The sequence below is a fragment of the Caloenas nicobarica genome, chromosome 16, assembly GCF_036013445.1.
Source record: "Caloenas nicobarica isolate bCalNic1 chromosome 16, bCalNic1.hap1, whole genome shotgun sequence".
Taxonomy (NCBI): Eukaryota; Metazoa; Chordata; class Aves; order Columbiformes; family Columbidae; genus Caloenas; species Caloenas nicobarica.
The window spans coordinates 1336785-1351156 of record NC_088260.1 but is presented as its reverse complement, the minus strand read 5'-3'; the positions used below and the strand labels follow the sequence as shown (position 1 = coordinate 1351156).

The 14372-nt window shown below is 41.6% G+C and overlaps 1 protein-coding gene across 12 annotated transcripts in view; it reads left to right on the top strand.

Annotated features, from left to right (window-relative positions):
• EP400 (E1A binding protein p400) overlaps positions 1–14372 on the top strand; it is a 46948-nt gene that overhangs the window by 32321 nt on the left and 255 nt on the right. For 4 of the 12 annotated variants that reach the window (XM_065646173.1, XM_065646175.1, XM_065646167.1 and 1 more), the window contains 21 exons: positions 141–224; positions 808–939; positions 1060–1104; positions 1212–1365; positions 1788–2029; positions 2557–2730; positions 2973–3020; positions 4016–4152; positions 4710–4766; positions 4884–4962; positions 5546–5716; positions 6808–6853; positions 6946–7055; positions 7684–7888; positions 8390–8553; positions 8813–9019; positions 9321–9516; positions 10113–10243; positions 10880–11041; positions 11768–11845; positions 12129–13350. In XM_065646173.1, coding sequence (XP_065502245.1) covers positions 141–224; positions 808–939; positions 1060–1104; positions 1212–1365; positions 1788–2029; positions 2557–2730; positions 2973–3020; positions 4016–4152; positions 4710–4766; positions 4884–4962; positions 5546–5716; positions 6808–6853; positions 6946–7055; positions 7684–7888; positions 8390–8553; positions 8813–9019; positions 9321–9516; positions 10113–10243; positions 10880–11041; positions 11768–11845; positions 12129–12401 — 2895 coding nt within the window. In that variant the 3' untranslated portion in view covers positions 12402–13350. Of the gene's footprint in view, positions 1–140; positions 225–807; positions 940–1059; positions 1105–1211; positions 1366–1787; positions 2030–2556; positions 2731–2972; positions 3021–4015; positions 4153–4709; positions 4767–4883; positions 4963–5545; positions 5717–6807; positions 6854–6945; positions 7056–7683; positions 7889–8389; positions 8554–8812; positions 9020–9320; positions 9517–10112; positions 10244–10879; positions 11042–11767; positions 11846–12128; positions 13351–14372 lie in introns of those variants that run through there. The other 8 variants (XM_065646177.1, XM_065646176.1, XM_065646171.1 and 5 more) reach the window with 5 other exon arrangements.

The window sequence follows — 14372 nt, the reverse complement described above, 5'->3', positions numbered from 1 at the left end:
TTAAATGGATGGGAAATCTCCTGCTGACTGAACATGTTAAGCCTTCAGAGAGGGAGATTAGTGCTAAGCAGAGCTTTGATACACTCTCTTTTGGTTGACATCAATACTAACCTTTTTTTTTCCTTGATACGTTCTCTCAGCTGACTCCAATTGAGAAGTATGCTTTGAATTATTTAGAGCTCTTCCACGTTTCAGTTGATGAGAATGAGCCGCGGTTGAATGAGGTAAAACAACGACTCTTTGTTTTCCGTGTTGTTCTGTCACGGTATGTATGATCGGGGTTAGATTTTTCAGTGTTGAAGTGGAAGTTTCTCCAGTGACATGGGGTATACTGTAGGCACTTCTGTGATCTCTCTTGCTTTATGAACACCAGAATGCCTTGCAGAGGGCTTATTATTTTGGGATTCTCTTGGTTTAGGCAGATATCAGTTCTTAATTTATTTTTTCTACGATGGGAATGACATTCTTCAGCACACCTCAGCAAATACTTGTTGTACCCTGTTGATAGTAGGCAAAAAAATGTCATTAATTTCAGTGAACCTGTTTATCTGGGTAAAGGAGCCGTGTTCTGATTGTCTTGGTTATTTAACTGAAATTCTGGATTTTATTTTGAGAGTTTAAAGACCTTCAACAGAGATCAAAAAAGTCTTTTTAAAATTATTGTGAAAATCTAAAAAATTCTTTTAAGATTTCTGTGGCTGAAAATGTCAAAATTCAAGGAGTTTGTCCATAAAACCACAAATTGATAACTTTTAATCCAGTGTCTGTTACTGTATAAAGTTTATAAGGAGTCTGACTTTCATCTAGGTGGAATTGAAAACTGCAAAGAAAGCCTGGGAAGTCCAGCATATGAAGGAGTTAAAGGAAAAAGAGCAAAAAATGCTTTGGGAGGATGAAGAAGAACTGTTGACCTACACGCGGGAGGATGCGTACAACAAAGTAATTCCTGATTAGTCTTGTTTTTCTTAATAGTGTATTTTTTAATGGTTATTCTGAGAATACGGTTTCCTTCAGAGTTCAGTTGGATCATTTGAATCGAATTCTCTTTTTGCTGTGTAGGAATATGTCTATGAAGGTCCAGATGGACAGACCGAAATAATGCCAGTAAGTCAAAGTAACACCAGGCGGCCTAAATAGGCTTTTTATTTTTGAAAACATAAGGATCTGTGGAGAGTTAATATTGCAGTAACTACAGATTTTGTTGTGTGCAGCTTTGGACTCCTCCCACCCCCCCTCAGGATGACAACGATATCTACATTGACTCTGTTATGTGCCTGATGTACGACACCACCCCGATTCCGGAGTCAAAGCTGCCTCCAGTGTATGTCAGGAAGGAACGTAAACGACACAAAACAGATCCATCTGGTGAGTGTTTGTTCAAAGCTGCTCTGATTTATTGCTCAACATTTGAAAAATTGGGATTTTTCATACCTCCCGCATATCTGGTCCAGTAAAGATCAAATGTGCAGGTTTGAAGAGATAAAAATTCTTGTCTCACCATGGTCTTGAAGCAATAAAAGCCCCAGTTTTTATAGTGTGTCTTTCTATTTAGACACATACGTGTTTTTAAAAGGACAATTTTAGAAAACAGACATTCTACTATGTGAGTAAGGACAAAGACATCTTACTTTATGCCAGGCTCTGTTTAGTTACTGCCAGTACACTTTTAAGAGGCAGTGGGGAATACTCCGGACACACGTGGGAGCATTTTGCGGCTTTAAGTAGCAGAGGAATCAAAGAATGGTGGTAACTACTGACCAAGAATGGTTTGGGTTTTTGTGTCTTAGCTGCAGGTAGGAAGAAAAAGCAACGTCATGGAGAGACAGTTATTCCACCTCGTTCACTTTTTGATCGAGCAACTCCAGGGATGTTGAAAATGCGCCGAGAGGGCAAAGAGCAAAAGAAAAACATCTTGTTGAAACAACAAACACAGTTTGCAAAGCCTTTGCCGACCCTTGTCAAACCAGCTGCTGAGGCTGGGCAGGATAACCCGGAGTGGCTGATCAGTGAAGACTGGGCACTTCTGCAGGTCAGACGATACCTGCGCTTTCTGCTGTCGTTATTTATTGTATTTTTGCTTCTAATTTCAGAAGTGGCTCTTTCTGCACTTCATCTCTTTCTTAATGGTTAGCTTGGCATTCTGCTGACGTAACTCAGAACAGATTGCCTATCATTTGTGTTCCTCTAAGGACAAATTAAAGGTTAAACTACAGAATGCATTATTAAGTTATTTTTTTGGTGTAGAGACTGCTTACTATCGCGTTCCAGATTGGTTGTGCTGGCTGAACATTGAATCACGCAGCTGAGGTTCTCCCCACCTTTGAGAGCTGCTCTCTGCTCCTCTCACACCAGTCTCCAAGGCTTTTCTCACACGCCAGTCTGCAATAATAGCATTTTATGCTGATTTATTCTCTGTGAATGTAGGTGAACCCAGGGCCTGAGCCCTAAGCTGCGCGTATCATTGTAGTAATGGTGTGTGGACACATGCAGATAAGGGGAGCTTCGGAAATGGGAATGATTTGTCATCTGAAGCTTTTGTACCTTTATCTCTTGCAGGCAGTGAAGCAGCTGCTGGAGCTTCCTTTAAATCTCGCTGTTGTATCGCCAGCACACACTCCCAATTGGGACCTGGTTAGTGATGTTGTTAACTCGTGCAGCAGAGTCTATCGCTCACCCAAACAATGCCGAAACAGATACGAAAATGTCATTATTCCAAGGGAAGAAGGAAAGGTGAGCTTACATAGAATGATGCATCATTTTTTACCTTAAGTTTATAGAGTTATTTTCCTTATCTCCGTAAACACTTTTTTTTTGTTAAATGTTTCAACAGTGTAAATAAATAACTTAAAAAAGATTATAAAATTATCCTCATCAGGATTTCCACTTATTTTATGTGATTTCTTTGAAAAGAAAAAGCACCTGAACAAAAATCTTCCACAAAAGATCATCTAACTTTCCTTCTTATTTTACAGCTAATGTACGAAGCTAATCCTAAAAAGAAGACAAAAAGTATTTATAAGGTGTGCATTGGTATTCTTTCAAAATCAAATCTAGACACTGTGGTATTTAGCAGCAATGGAGGTGGGCAGATAATTCATATGAGATCCATGTTGAGTGTTACTTGAGTTCTGAAACATCAATTAAAATTCCAAATTTGTTTTTCCTTTCTTTGTTGATACAGTGGATTGACACCAGACTTCACCTTTTGGATTTGGTAGACAAATTCTAAATCATGCAAGAAGTTTGTGATTTCACTTAAACTCTAGTGGGCAATTGCCCACCTAACAACCACGACGTAACTTATCCTGATTATTAGGATGTTCCTTAAGATCTGTAGGAATGTACTTCATGCCAGGGTCTAAGTGGCTTCCAAGTATATAGTGAGTTTAATGCTTGCAGCACCTTTTAGTAGATGAGGACGGTAGTACACTAGAGAAACAAAAATAAATTCCACGATTATAAACAGCTTTTTCCAAACCACACAGCAATGTAGTAACAGAACTGGGTAGAGAATGTAGAGCTTCTGACCGTAGTCCCTTCTCTGAGTAAGGAGCAGGTGTGTCCCCGCCGGGCAGTCAGGCTCCGAGCAGCTGGCAGCGAGGCTGCTGTGCCGGATGGACGGGAGAGCAGGGCAGCGGCGCTTCCGTTCCCTTGTGTGCGCTGTGCATCACTAGAAACTCGTGGGCTTTTGGTTTGGGTACCGAATTAAACTTGCAAAGTCTAAACTGAAGCAAAGATTCTTTTTCAAATTAGAGTTTGCCATTTGGTATGTCCCCCAAGTGCTGATGCCAGTGTGACCGTGAGAACCGCTCCTTATTTTGCTCTTTCTTTACATATTTCCCATAGAATTTTGTGTAACAGTAAGTTATCAGTGACACAAGGCAGAAACCAGTCTGTGATAGCTATGTTGGAGTACGATTTTAAATAACCTACAAGCGCACCATGTGTTTATACGTAGACAAAATGCCGTGTGGGTGTGTTCACAATTGAAAGTTGGTTTGTTTTCATTTTTTAGACTAAAAACAGTCGTCCACTTCGTACCAATCAGATCTATGCTCAAGATGAGGGTGCCACCCACACGCAACTTTATACTAATCACTTTGAGATGATGAAAATGATTGCAGGGAAAAGAAGCCCACCCATCAAACCTCTGTAAGTTTAACTGGGATCATTTGATCAACCCATCACCACAGATGGCCTGGAAACTGTTCTGAATGGTTCTTGCAACCAAGAGTTATTTTACACTCTGTTCAAGCTGCTGGTTTGTTTTTCTGTTCGTGATCTCATTCCTTGTGTCCTGGCCTGGTGTTATTGGAACGCCTCCATATTTCACATGTTTGGGTTAGCATTTACTCACGGCATACATTTGTTTTGTGCAATTAAAAGCAGAAGAGTGGCCAGTTGTTGTTTTTTTTTAATCTATTTTATAAACTACACATCTCATTTGCCTGAATTGTAAACTTTTTGATGTCTGTGCTGTTTGTAATACATTGTTTTCTATGTATATTCCTGCAATGACTTTTTCCTTATCAATTTAATATTCACTCTGAGTCTTTCTTAAAATGTCTATCTGTATGCAGGCTCCAGTACTAGTTGGGATATAATGAAAATTTCACCAAAACTGCAGTGTCATCTGCTAAAACACGTGAAATTAAATATTGTTTTTAAGTTTTTTCTGTCTCCAGTAATACAGTTTTGCTCAATTTCAGACTTGGCATGAATCCTTTCCAGAAGAATCCCAAGCATGCATCAGTGCTTGCAGAAAGGTGGGCGCCCTCTGTCCTAGAGGAGTTATGAATTGCATAAAAGTGCTTATTTTTCTTTTTTAGCTTTCAGTTATTTATTTTTAATGATTGTGTGCTTTGTCTTATCATTGTTTCTAGTGGAATCAACTATGATAAGCCACTTCCTCCAATTCAAGTTGCGTCCCTCCGAGCAGAACGTATTGCAAAAGAGAAAAAGGTACGGTCTCCATCTCAGCTGCGCGTAGGAGTGCAGGGACTGAAAAATCAGACAGCAGAGGAAGGATGAGAAAAGCTGCCTCCTGGGAGAAGTTTGACGGGACGGTAGATGTTACGAGCAGCCGCAAATTGTTCATATACCAGGGTTTAGAAATCCAGGGTCCAAAGTGGGACCTTTCCTTGGGCCTGGATGTCACATTCATACTTGTTTAGAAGCATCTTTTTGGAAAACGTATTAAAAGCAAGTAAAAATCTTGTTTTATTTTGACCATTTTATTCTTGACCGTGATGTAGTCTCCTTTCTTATATTACGCAAAAAGAGATACTTGTCCTTCCCTGGTAATCACTTGTGCTCTAAACCGTATAACCATGAATGTAGCTTGTAGTTTGAAACTAGTTAGGTCGTATAATCGGAGCTAGAGAGTTACAGTGAAGACAGATTTGTATGCTGTCCCTGCACACACATATATAATACATCCTTAGAATTAAAGGCGTTTTCTTTGTAGTTTTGTTTTTTAAAGACACGCACCCTGGTTGCTCGGCGCGCTGTTCTGCAGACTGTGTGCTCACCCTTTTGTTCGCAGGCGCTGGCGGAGCAGCAGCGGGCGCAGCAGCAGCCGGGCGCGCAGGCGCAGGCGCAGCCGGCGGGGCCGCAGCCGCAGCCGCCCGTGCCGCAGCCGCAGGCGCAGGTGGTGCAGCAGCCGCAGGCTGTGGTGCAGACGGCAGCGACCACTGTGGCCAACACAGCCGTGCTGGTAAGAACGGGAGGGCTTGGTGCCTCTGCTGGAGTAACCTCTGTGTGTACAATACCCACGTGTTTTATTTTCCCTGGAAAGTGAGGATTTTAGGTCAGTATAGTGAGATAAAAGCTATTTCTTCTTTCCTTTTTCCCTTTCCCCTTTCCCCTTCCCTTTTTCCCCTTTCCCCTTCCCTTTTTCCCCTTTCCCCTTCCTTTTTTCCTGATTATGCTGGGTATCTTCTTTTTCGCTCATTTTTTAAGACTGGGTTCGTACCATTGTAGCAATAGGTCTTGGCATTCTGAGGCGGAGAAACCCCGTATCGTTTGCAAAGATTTTTGGCTTTTCGCAGTTTAGACTAATTTAATTTAATTTAATCAAAGTCTGAGCAAATACATTTACAGTCAGTGAACAGTGTTTATACAGAGAACTGGGACAATAAAGAGAATGTAACTGTAAGAGCTGCTCTCTTAAAGTAGCTTTATTAGCCTTTGCAAGGCAAGTGGAACATTGCATCCTACCGGACCTACCATGGTTGCTTTATTGCAAATCTGTGCAAAATTTTCGGAGTTTATTTAAATCTAGAGTCCATTTTAATGAGTCTGACATGTCTGAGGCTTTTGTTTTTAGAGCCAATCCAGTTTGCATACTAACGTGTGCAGGCAGTAGTGACTCTGGTTTGCTTGTTGAAGGGCAAGGACACTACAGCTTTTACAGAAACAGGCAGAGAAGGGGTTCTGACCGGGAGGAGGTGCTGTGCACCTCCTGCTCGCTGACGTTCACGTGTGAGCAGCTGGCTGTGGTGTGCCAGAGGAATATTCATGTTTTGCTCCCTCCTTCTGCTAACAAGAATGTCAAAATGGTGTTTACCAAACATTTCGCTGGTCTCCAATTGCTCATTAGTGTGGCAGAATCCTGATACGTACATCACTTGTTGATACGTAAAATGAATGAACAACGGCAGAAGTATCTGTGTATTTTATTGTGTTTTTCTTATTTTATCACTTCTGGAATACAGCATTGTGTTAAATGGCATAGTAGCATAAGAGCTGTGTTCGGTTTTCTTTTCTTGTTTTTCTGAACTGTTACCTCAATTGTCTTCTAAATAGGCGGGCACAATCAAAACAGCAGTTACGGGGACAAGTATACAGACTGGTAAGAAGACTTTATAAATAGGCATTGGAGATGACAGGACATTCGGATTTTTGCTTTGAGAATCTCATATTTAATCTTGGCTTGCATTTCAGCTACGGTGAGTGGAAATGTCATTGTGAATACGGTTGCTGGAGTCCCTGCTGCCACCTTCCAGCCCATCAACAAGCGGCTGGCGTCACCGGTTATACCTGGAACGCTGACTGTGAGTACATCCCGTCACTGCTGCGTCCCCGCACTGATCTTGGCTGCGGGTTTTGTCAGTGCATGTGTTTTCTTCTTCAGCTTGCCATGGTATCAGAAACTCTGCTTTTTGCAAATTTCGTGGGCATCATGTGATTCTGTATCAAACCCCTCTCTCTTGCCAAAATATCAGAACACACTGGAACAGTTTATCAGAACAAAGCATCTGATAGATCCTGCTGTTAAAAATAGTTCATAGATGAGTGCTGTCCCAGGCAATGTATTATGTTGTTATCATTTCCAGCGTGTAACTGTTTTATGCTTTGTTAATTATAATCTTTATTATTATTTTAATAATTTAAGGCTATGGAAGATAAAACAAAAAATTGAAAGGAAGTAAAATCAAATTTCTATAATGTAGTGAAGGGTTTGGTGATCAGCCTGTTTGAAAAAGACTTGACCAGATGCTGATTTCTGAGACATACCCAAAGAGATAGATACGTTAGAAAGATTTGGACCATCTTTGCTTTTGCAATGCTTTTGTATTTTTGATGTTTGTTTCTAAAATTATATAGTCCATTTCCAGAAGGTTCCGTAGCTGTATGTGAGGTATGGAAGCTGTGAGAAATAGAGACTTTGTTCTTTTCCAGACCTCGGGAGGCACCGCGGCTGCACAGGTGGTCCATACCCAGCAGCGAACTGCAGCAGCACCCGCTGCTTCCACAGAGCTGGTGACCATCGCGTCTACCCAGGGCGTTCGAGCAGTGACATCCGTGACAGCATCCGCAGTAGTGACTACAAACCTAACGCCTGTGCAGACCCAGACAAGATCTTTGGTGACTCAAGTTACACCAGGTAATAATCTCGCGTTTAGGGATTTTTTCCAAGGGTACATAAAGGGCTCCAGAATTTGTAGGTGGCTTCACCACTGTAGCCCCACAGTGTTGAAAGTCTGGATTTGTTGGCAGCACAATTAAACAATGCTATGATTTTTAACTCGCTTTATTGTTGGTGCTCAGGTTACATTTTTCTCCAGTATTTTTGGATAAAGTGTTGCAGTAGAGAGCTGGTTGGCCCCCAGAATTACATATTAAAAATATCATTAATGATCTAGCCATAAAATATCAGAATTGACTGTCTTGTCTAAAAAGCATTGTGAAGAAAGGAGCATATACTTTATTATTTCCTCTGCTTTCGCATCATGTTTATGCTAATGTGTCGTTATTTGTAGTTAGTCCACAAACTATGCTGGAGCAGAAAAATATGCATTTAACAGTTTGGCTTTTCAGGTGAAATCAGTGAATTAAATAGAATGTTGAGAATCTTCAGAGCGTTTTGTTCTGTCTTTATTCACAGCCACACCAACAGTCCAGCTGTCTGGCAAAACCATCACCCCTGCTCACTTCCAGCTCCTGCGGCAGCAGCAGCAGCAGGCGGCGCAGGTGCAGGTCCCGCAGATCCAGGCGCAGGCGCAAGCCCAGTCTCCAGCTCAAATAAAAACTGTAGGCAAATTGTCACAGGTGAGGAAATGCTTCTGGAGTAACGTGGCACGTTACTCTCATTGTTGCTGTAAGCACCATTAGCAGTGTGTGTTGTATCCTGTTTTCTTGGGCTAGACTGAAATGCAGCTCTTTCCTAAATTTGATCCTACTAAAATTTCATTTCTTAACTAAAGTCTGGCTTAGAATGTTTCTCCTTTACACTTCAGATTCATCTACCTTTCTTTTTCCTCTTGTCACCTAACAGATTAGAAATGATGGCAGTGTGTTATCTTTGCAGGAACAGCTGCTCAAGCTGCAGAAGCAGAAGCTGCAGCTCCCGCAGCAGCAGGCGGGGCAGCAGGCGCAGCAAGGGGCACAGCAGCAAACAGCACAAGTGCAAGTGCAGCAGCAGCAGCAGACTCAGCAACTCGCTGCTGTTACGGCACCTCGTCCTGGCGCAGTCCTCACAGGCACTACTGTGACAAACCTGCAAGTTGCTCGTCTTGTAAGTTGTCTTTACTTTGCAAAAACAGCCTTAAAAACCTTATTCTCTTTGCTGGTTTAAATGAACTGGATACTGGTCATTCGCACTCACGAGTGCCCTTTGCATTACTTAGTACAAAAGATACAGCTGTAACATAAATAGCTTTAAATTGTACTTACCCACTGATACCTTCTCTGAATTGTTTTACTGTAAAGGAGCGATTATATTTAGAAACATTTACAACTATCACTTTATAATGATCTGTTATATGCAGCAAACATTTTTTGTGCCAGTACAATAATCTTCATTCCTTACTGCTTAGACTCGTGTTCCTGCTTCCCAGCTTCAAGCACAAGGACAGATCCAGGCCCAGACTCCGCAGACAGCCCAGGTTGCTCTGGCGAAGCCTCCGGTGGTGTCTGTTCCAGCTGCTGTTGTCTCGTCTGCAGGAGTCACCACGCTCCCTGTCACTGTTGCAGGCATTAGTGTTGCTATTGGGCAGCCACAGAAAGCAGCAGGTATGGCAACAGACTTGCCAAAGCACCACAAAATTTTAAATCCCACTTTTTTGAAGGTAGGATGTTTCGAATAATGTCTTCTGTGGGACACTCAGGCTTTTTAGAGACTAAAGTGATAGAGGTTGAATTCCAGTTTGGTTCAAAAATGGGGTAAGAGAATTGTACTCATTCCTTGTAATCTGGAGGTTAGCGTGATTCTTTAGCCAGATATGGTTGAGTTTTTGAAAAAATCTGTGCACGAGAGTAGGTGAGCAGATATAGTTTTAAAAAGAAAGATATAGTAATTTCATCTTTTTTTTAAATGCAGAATGGAAATAGAAACACTTGTATTTCATAACTGTCTCCTCTACTGTGGACAGAATTTTTCCTGTAGTAAGATTATTGTTAGAACGTGAAGTTAGCTTACTCATGCCCTTAGATAACGCTGTCAAAATAATGTGTCTTATTCCCATGAAAATCGGTTGGTTATTAGTGCTCAAGGTTATGTAGACGTGTAAGTCTATAAAAGGCACAATCTGTGTTTGCGAGCTGTGATTACTGGGACAAAGCAGCAAAATGAAGACTCTTACAGTTCTAATTACGTTTGTGATTTTAAGGAGGCCAGACGGTTGTTGCGCAGCCGCTGCATGTCCAGCAGCTTCTGAAACTCAAGCACCACCAAGCAGCGCAGCAGCAGAAAGCGATCCAGCCGCAGGTGGCACAGGGCCAAGCCGCTGTGCAGCAAAAGGTATTTGCTGTTCGCTCTCCCTCTGGGTTACCTGATGCTTCTGTGGTTGAAAAGCTTCAGTTCTGAATTACGAGGACAGTCCTACAGAGTCAGCTGGTATTTCTGGGGGTGGATCTTAACCATACCTCAAGAGAACAGTTTCTCATGTACCTTGTCAGGTGCTTAATTTTCTTTAAGTAAGACTGTGGTTTGGTGTGATTTCTCATGCCCCAAACTAGGTTTTCTTCTTTAGGTAATAAAGATTAAGATAGTCTTTAGTCACTTCTAATATAACTGAATGTGGAAAGTTCCCCAAGATTTTCACTGTTTACAATATAATTTGTGTAAAATATACTTTTCTCCTGAAATGTCACGTTCTCGTGGGCTTTGCTGTCGATCAGCCACCAATGTGGTTTTTTGGAAGTGCGTCGTCGTGTGAAGTGTACCTGTGCATGAACCTTTTCAGTAAATGCTTTAAATGTTTCATAATATTTGTACAAATGCATGAAAGCTTTTGCTTAGTGCTCGTTTTGCTATTACTAATCCTGGGAGTATTTTGTTTCAATAATTAAATGTAATTAGTCTTGTTAGCTACATGCCTATTCTTTAAAATACATGTGTTTTGTAGTAATTGATGCTTTTTTTTCTCTTGTGCAGATAAATGCTCAACAGGTTACGGTCCAGACCCAACAGCAGACTTCACAGCAACAAAAAGTAACTTATACTACACAGCCTGCCATTAAAACACAGTTCTTAACAACTCCAATTTCCCAAACCCAGAAACCAGGTGGAACTCAGCAAGTGCAGGCCCAGATTCAGGTACAGGTAACACAGGTTTACAGCTTTAAACTCTGCGGTGACTGGAGGATTGTAGAGATGACAGGTGACGTAGCATTTTAGCACCCACTCTATTAATTCTAGTCACACATTTGTTTAAATTGACTTTGTAATAAAATTCTTTGGTGCTGAACACATGGTCTTGTAGCAGGTCAGAGGAACTAAGCCATAAATTCACTTTTCCTCCTTAAAAGAAATAAATTGTCCCTCCTTTTTATTACACGAGGAATTCCGTACTGTATTTCCTAAGGGCAGTTCAGCCAGAGCTGTTCATGTTTTCTGGCGCCGTGTCCCAGTCCAGCCTGTGGCGGGCAGAGCAGCTGCAGGTGTCTGCCTGCGGCATCAGTGTCATCCAGGGGAGGAACTGGAGGCCTGACTCTTTCAAAAGTATATTGAAGATAATACCACCCATTAGAAGTTCTGTGCTTTCTTCAGTTTTATATATAGTTAGGAGGAAGTGAGTCTGTTGCAGTTAAAACTGAAAATATGACTTTTCCTCTTCCTCTCCTAGCTGAGTTCTCCAGTACACTGATCTAAAAAGTTTTTTAATGGAAGTTCAGTATCACCGAGAATGCCAAGGTCCAACTTACCACGAACAGGACTTGGGGAAGGTTTTCACTTGGTAGCAGTTTTGATACATACAGTGTGTTGCTGCTATTAGCAATTTTTTGTTTTGACCAAATCTTTCTTTATTTCATGTCACTACAGGTTGCAAAACTTCCCCAAGTGGTCCAGCAACAGGCTGCTGTTGCCAACATTCAACAGATGGTTTCAGTTTCCCAACAGGTAGGTTTTGTGCTTGTCAAATACAGCACTAGAAACACAATCCTATTGAAAGCTCATCTCTTTGGAATGTGTGTATTTTTCACCGTATGTGTGGCATAGGCAGTATTTTTGAAGCATGTAGCAAGTTCTCTTCTATAGAAACGAATTGTGTGAATACTGAGTCAGCTGCTGTATATCTGCTCTGATACCAAGTAAGATGCTCACTGTAGAGCAGAAATGTAGTGGATGCTCAGTTTAATGCCAAGCTATGATTTTGTAATTGTCTTGTTATCTTCCTGTGTAGGTACAAGCTCAACCCCAAACCGTGACACTTTCCCAGACGACAGCAGGTCAGCAGCAGGTCCAGGTGATTCCTGCAACCACTGCGACCGCGCAGGTCGTGCAGCAGAAGCTGATCCAGCAGCAGGTGGTGACAACAGCGTCTCCCCAGATTCAGGCTCCGGGGGTGCAGAATCCAGCCCAGACACCAGCAGCATCCGAAGCCCAGAATCAGCAAGCAAAAGTCCAAATGAGGACGCCCGCGGTCAGATTAAAGGCTCCTACTAAACCGAGTTGAACCGATGATTTAAATGCAATAACGGGGAAACACAGCATTTCTAGTTTGCTCAGCCGAGTGAGAAGCTACTCCAAACATCCAAATGAAGACGAACCACCTCTGTGGTTTTTTTTAGCAGAAAGTTTCTTGCTGGTGAACATTTAAACATGGAAGCGCTTGCATAACTTCAGCATATTAGCAACTGTTTAGCACTCGAAATCTGTACAAGACGCATTCTGCCAGTGTTCTCTGTGCTCATTCGAACCAGATAAAGCAAACATTGCTTACAGTTAAATTCTGCCCAGCTTCGCAAAAGTAAAATGGCAATATGCCATAAATGTCAGTAAAATCCGTCTGTGTTAGTGTTCCATAAACTGCCTGTGGGAATATGCAGTTCTTTGCTATAGTTTGGACGTGCGCTCGATATCCCGGTGAAGCCGTTCAGAGATCCAAGCAGGGCTGACACAGCCAAGTGTTTCCAGCTGTAGAAAAGCTGCGTGGGGTTCCCCATTGAGGTAGATACCTCTGGAAGACCTAACTCATCTTTGAAGTGCTCCCTGCAAAGTTTAGCCAATAAATGTGAAAACCTGTAAGTATATGTAATTAAAAAGGAAAAAAAAAGTTTCATTCTCCATTTTTGTAAGTCTTTTAAAATGTTTGTTAGTAGTTTTGTGTACAGTTTACTGAATCACCCAACCTGTGCCCTCATTCTCATCTTTCACTTTAAGCTAATGGATATTTTAGGCATGAACTGAGTAAATACTGTGTTGATAGTAGATGTGTATTAAAGTGTAGCCCATTTTTTTGGTAAAAGGTTTGGTGGATACGGCTAAACAAATGATCCACAGCTGTTTCTCATGGGACTTCTGTCAAGGAAGCTCTCCAACTGATAGAATTTAATCTCCCAGTTTCATTCTGCTCTTGCAACACGTTTAAATGTTCAGTTCTTTCTACTCAGCTTTCGGCTCGGGGGGTGGGGGGCTGAGGGAAGGGGGAGAAGGGAAATTAAATCTAAGACTTAATTCTTCAACTGTGTAAAGAATAAGATCTAACTTTTGTACTATTCTTTTACTAAAGCTAATGATGAATGTATCTTCAGGTGGATATTTTGGATGCGAATAGAGCGTGGCCTCTTCCTCCAAATCAGTTTGCCTTATTGTTATGAAAAAGAAAAAAAAAAAGCAAAAACCTGCATAGGACTGTGGGGGGTTTCTTTACTTTTCTTGCGTAAGATGAAAACCAGACTGTTTGCAAACAGCACTGAGTGAGGAATCAAAAAGCTCTTGGTGGCTCGAATGGATTTGTTTTACTTTGGCCATAAAGCTGCATGATGTGGAAAATTCAGACAAAGTTATAACATTCCTTTTCTGAGATGGTTTTAAAATTATTTTTCCATTCTGTGATCTTTTTACTCTTTTAGGCAGGGAGCCTATTTAGAGGCAAGGAAAGCATATCTTTTGTTCTTACCTCTGTATGTAACACCCGTTGGCACCTGGCAATCCAAATGGCTTAAACAAGAAAGAAACCCAGTCAGCTCCTGATTTCCCCAGAATAGGTACAGCACGGGCAGGGGAGGTCGCGGTTGCCAACGCTGGGTCTGGCAGCGTTCCTGATTTTTTTTTTTTCTTAATTTTTATTTTAGTTTATACCTCTTTTCTCCTGCATCCTCTTTTTCTTGGACCCTCAGGTCTGCAAATACAGGGGCATTGTTGGTTTTTTTTAAGCTGTTTGTGCAGTCGTATTGCCCGACCCCGCTGAACTGCTGGCTTGTGCCATTACCTGAACTTCATTAGTAGCCATGAAGCTGCAGCATTGGCAACGGAATAGTTTAAAATGCAAAGCAAATGCAGTGGTAACAGATGACTGACCCTGTGTACAGTATAGTGTTGCTCATCCAAAAATATTGCTTAGTTAGCCCCAGACTTACTTTTAAGTGTTTAGCTCTTATTATGTGCATGAAATTTGGGTGGGGGGGAAACACTTGGAAAAGTG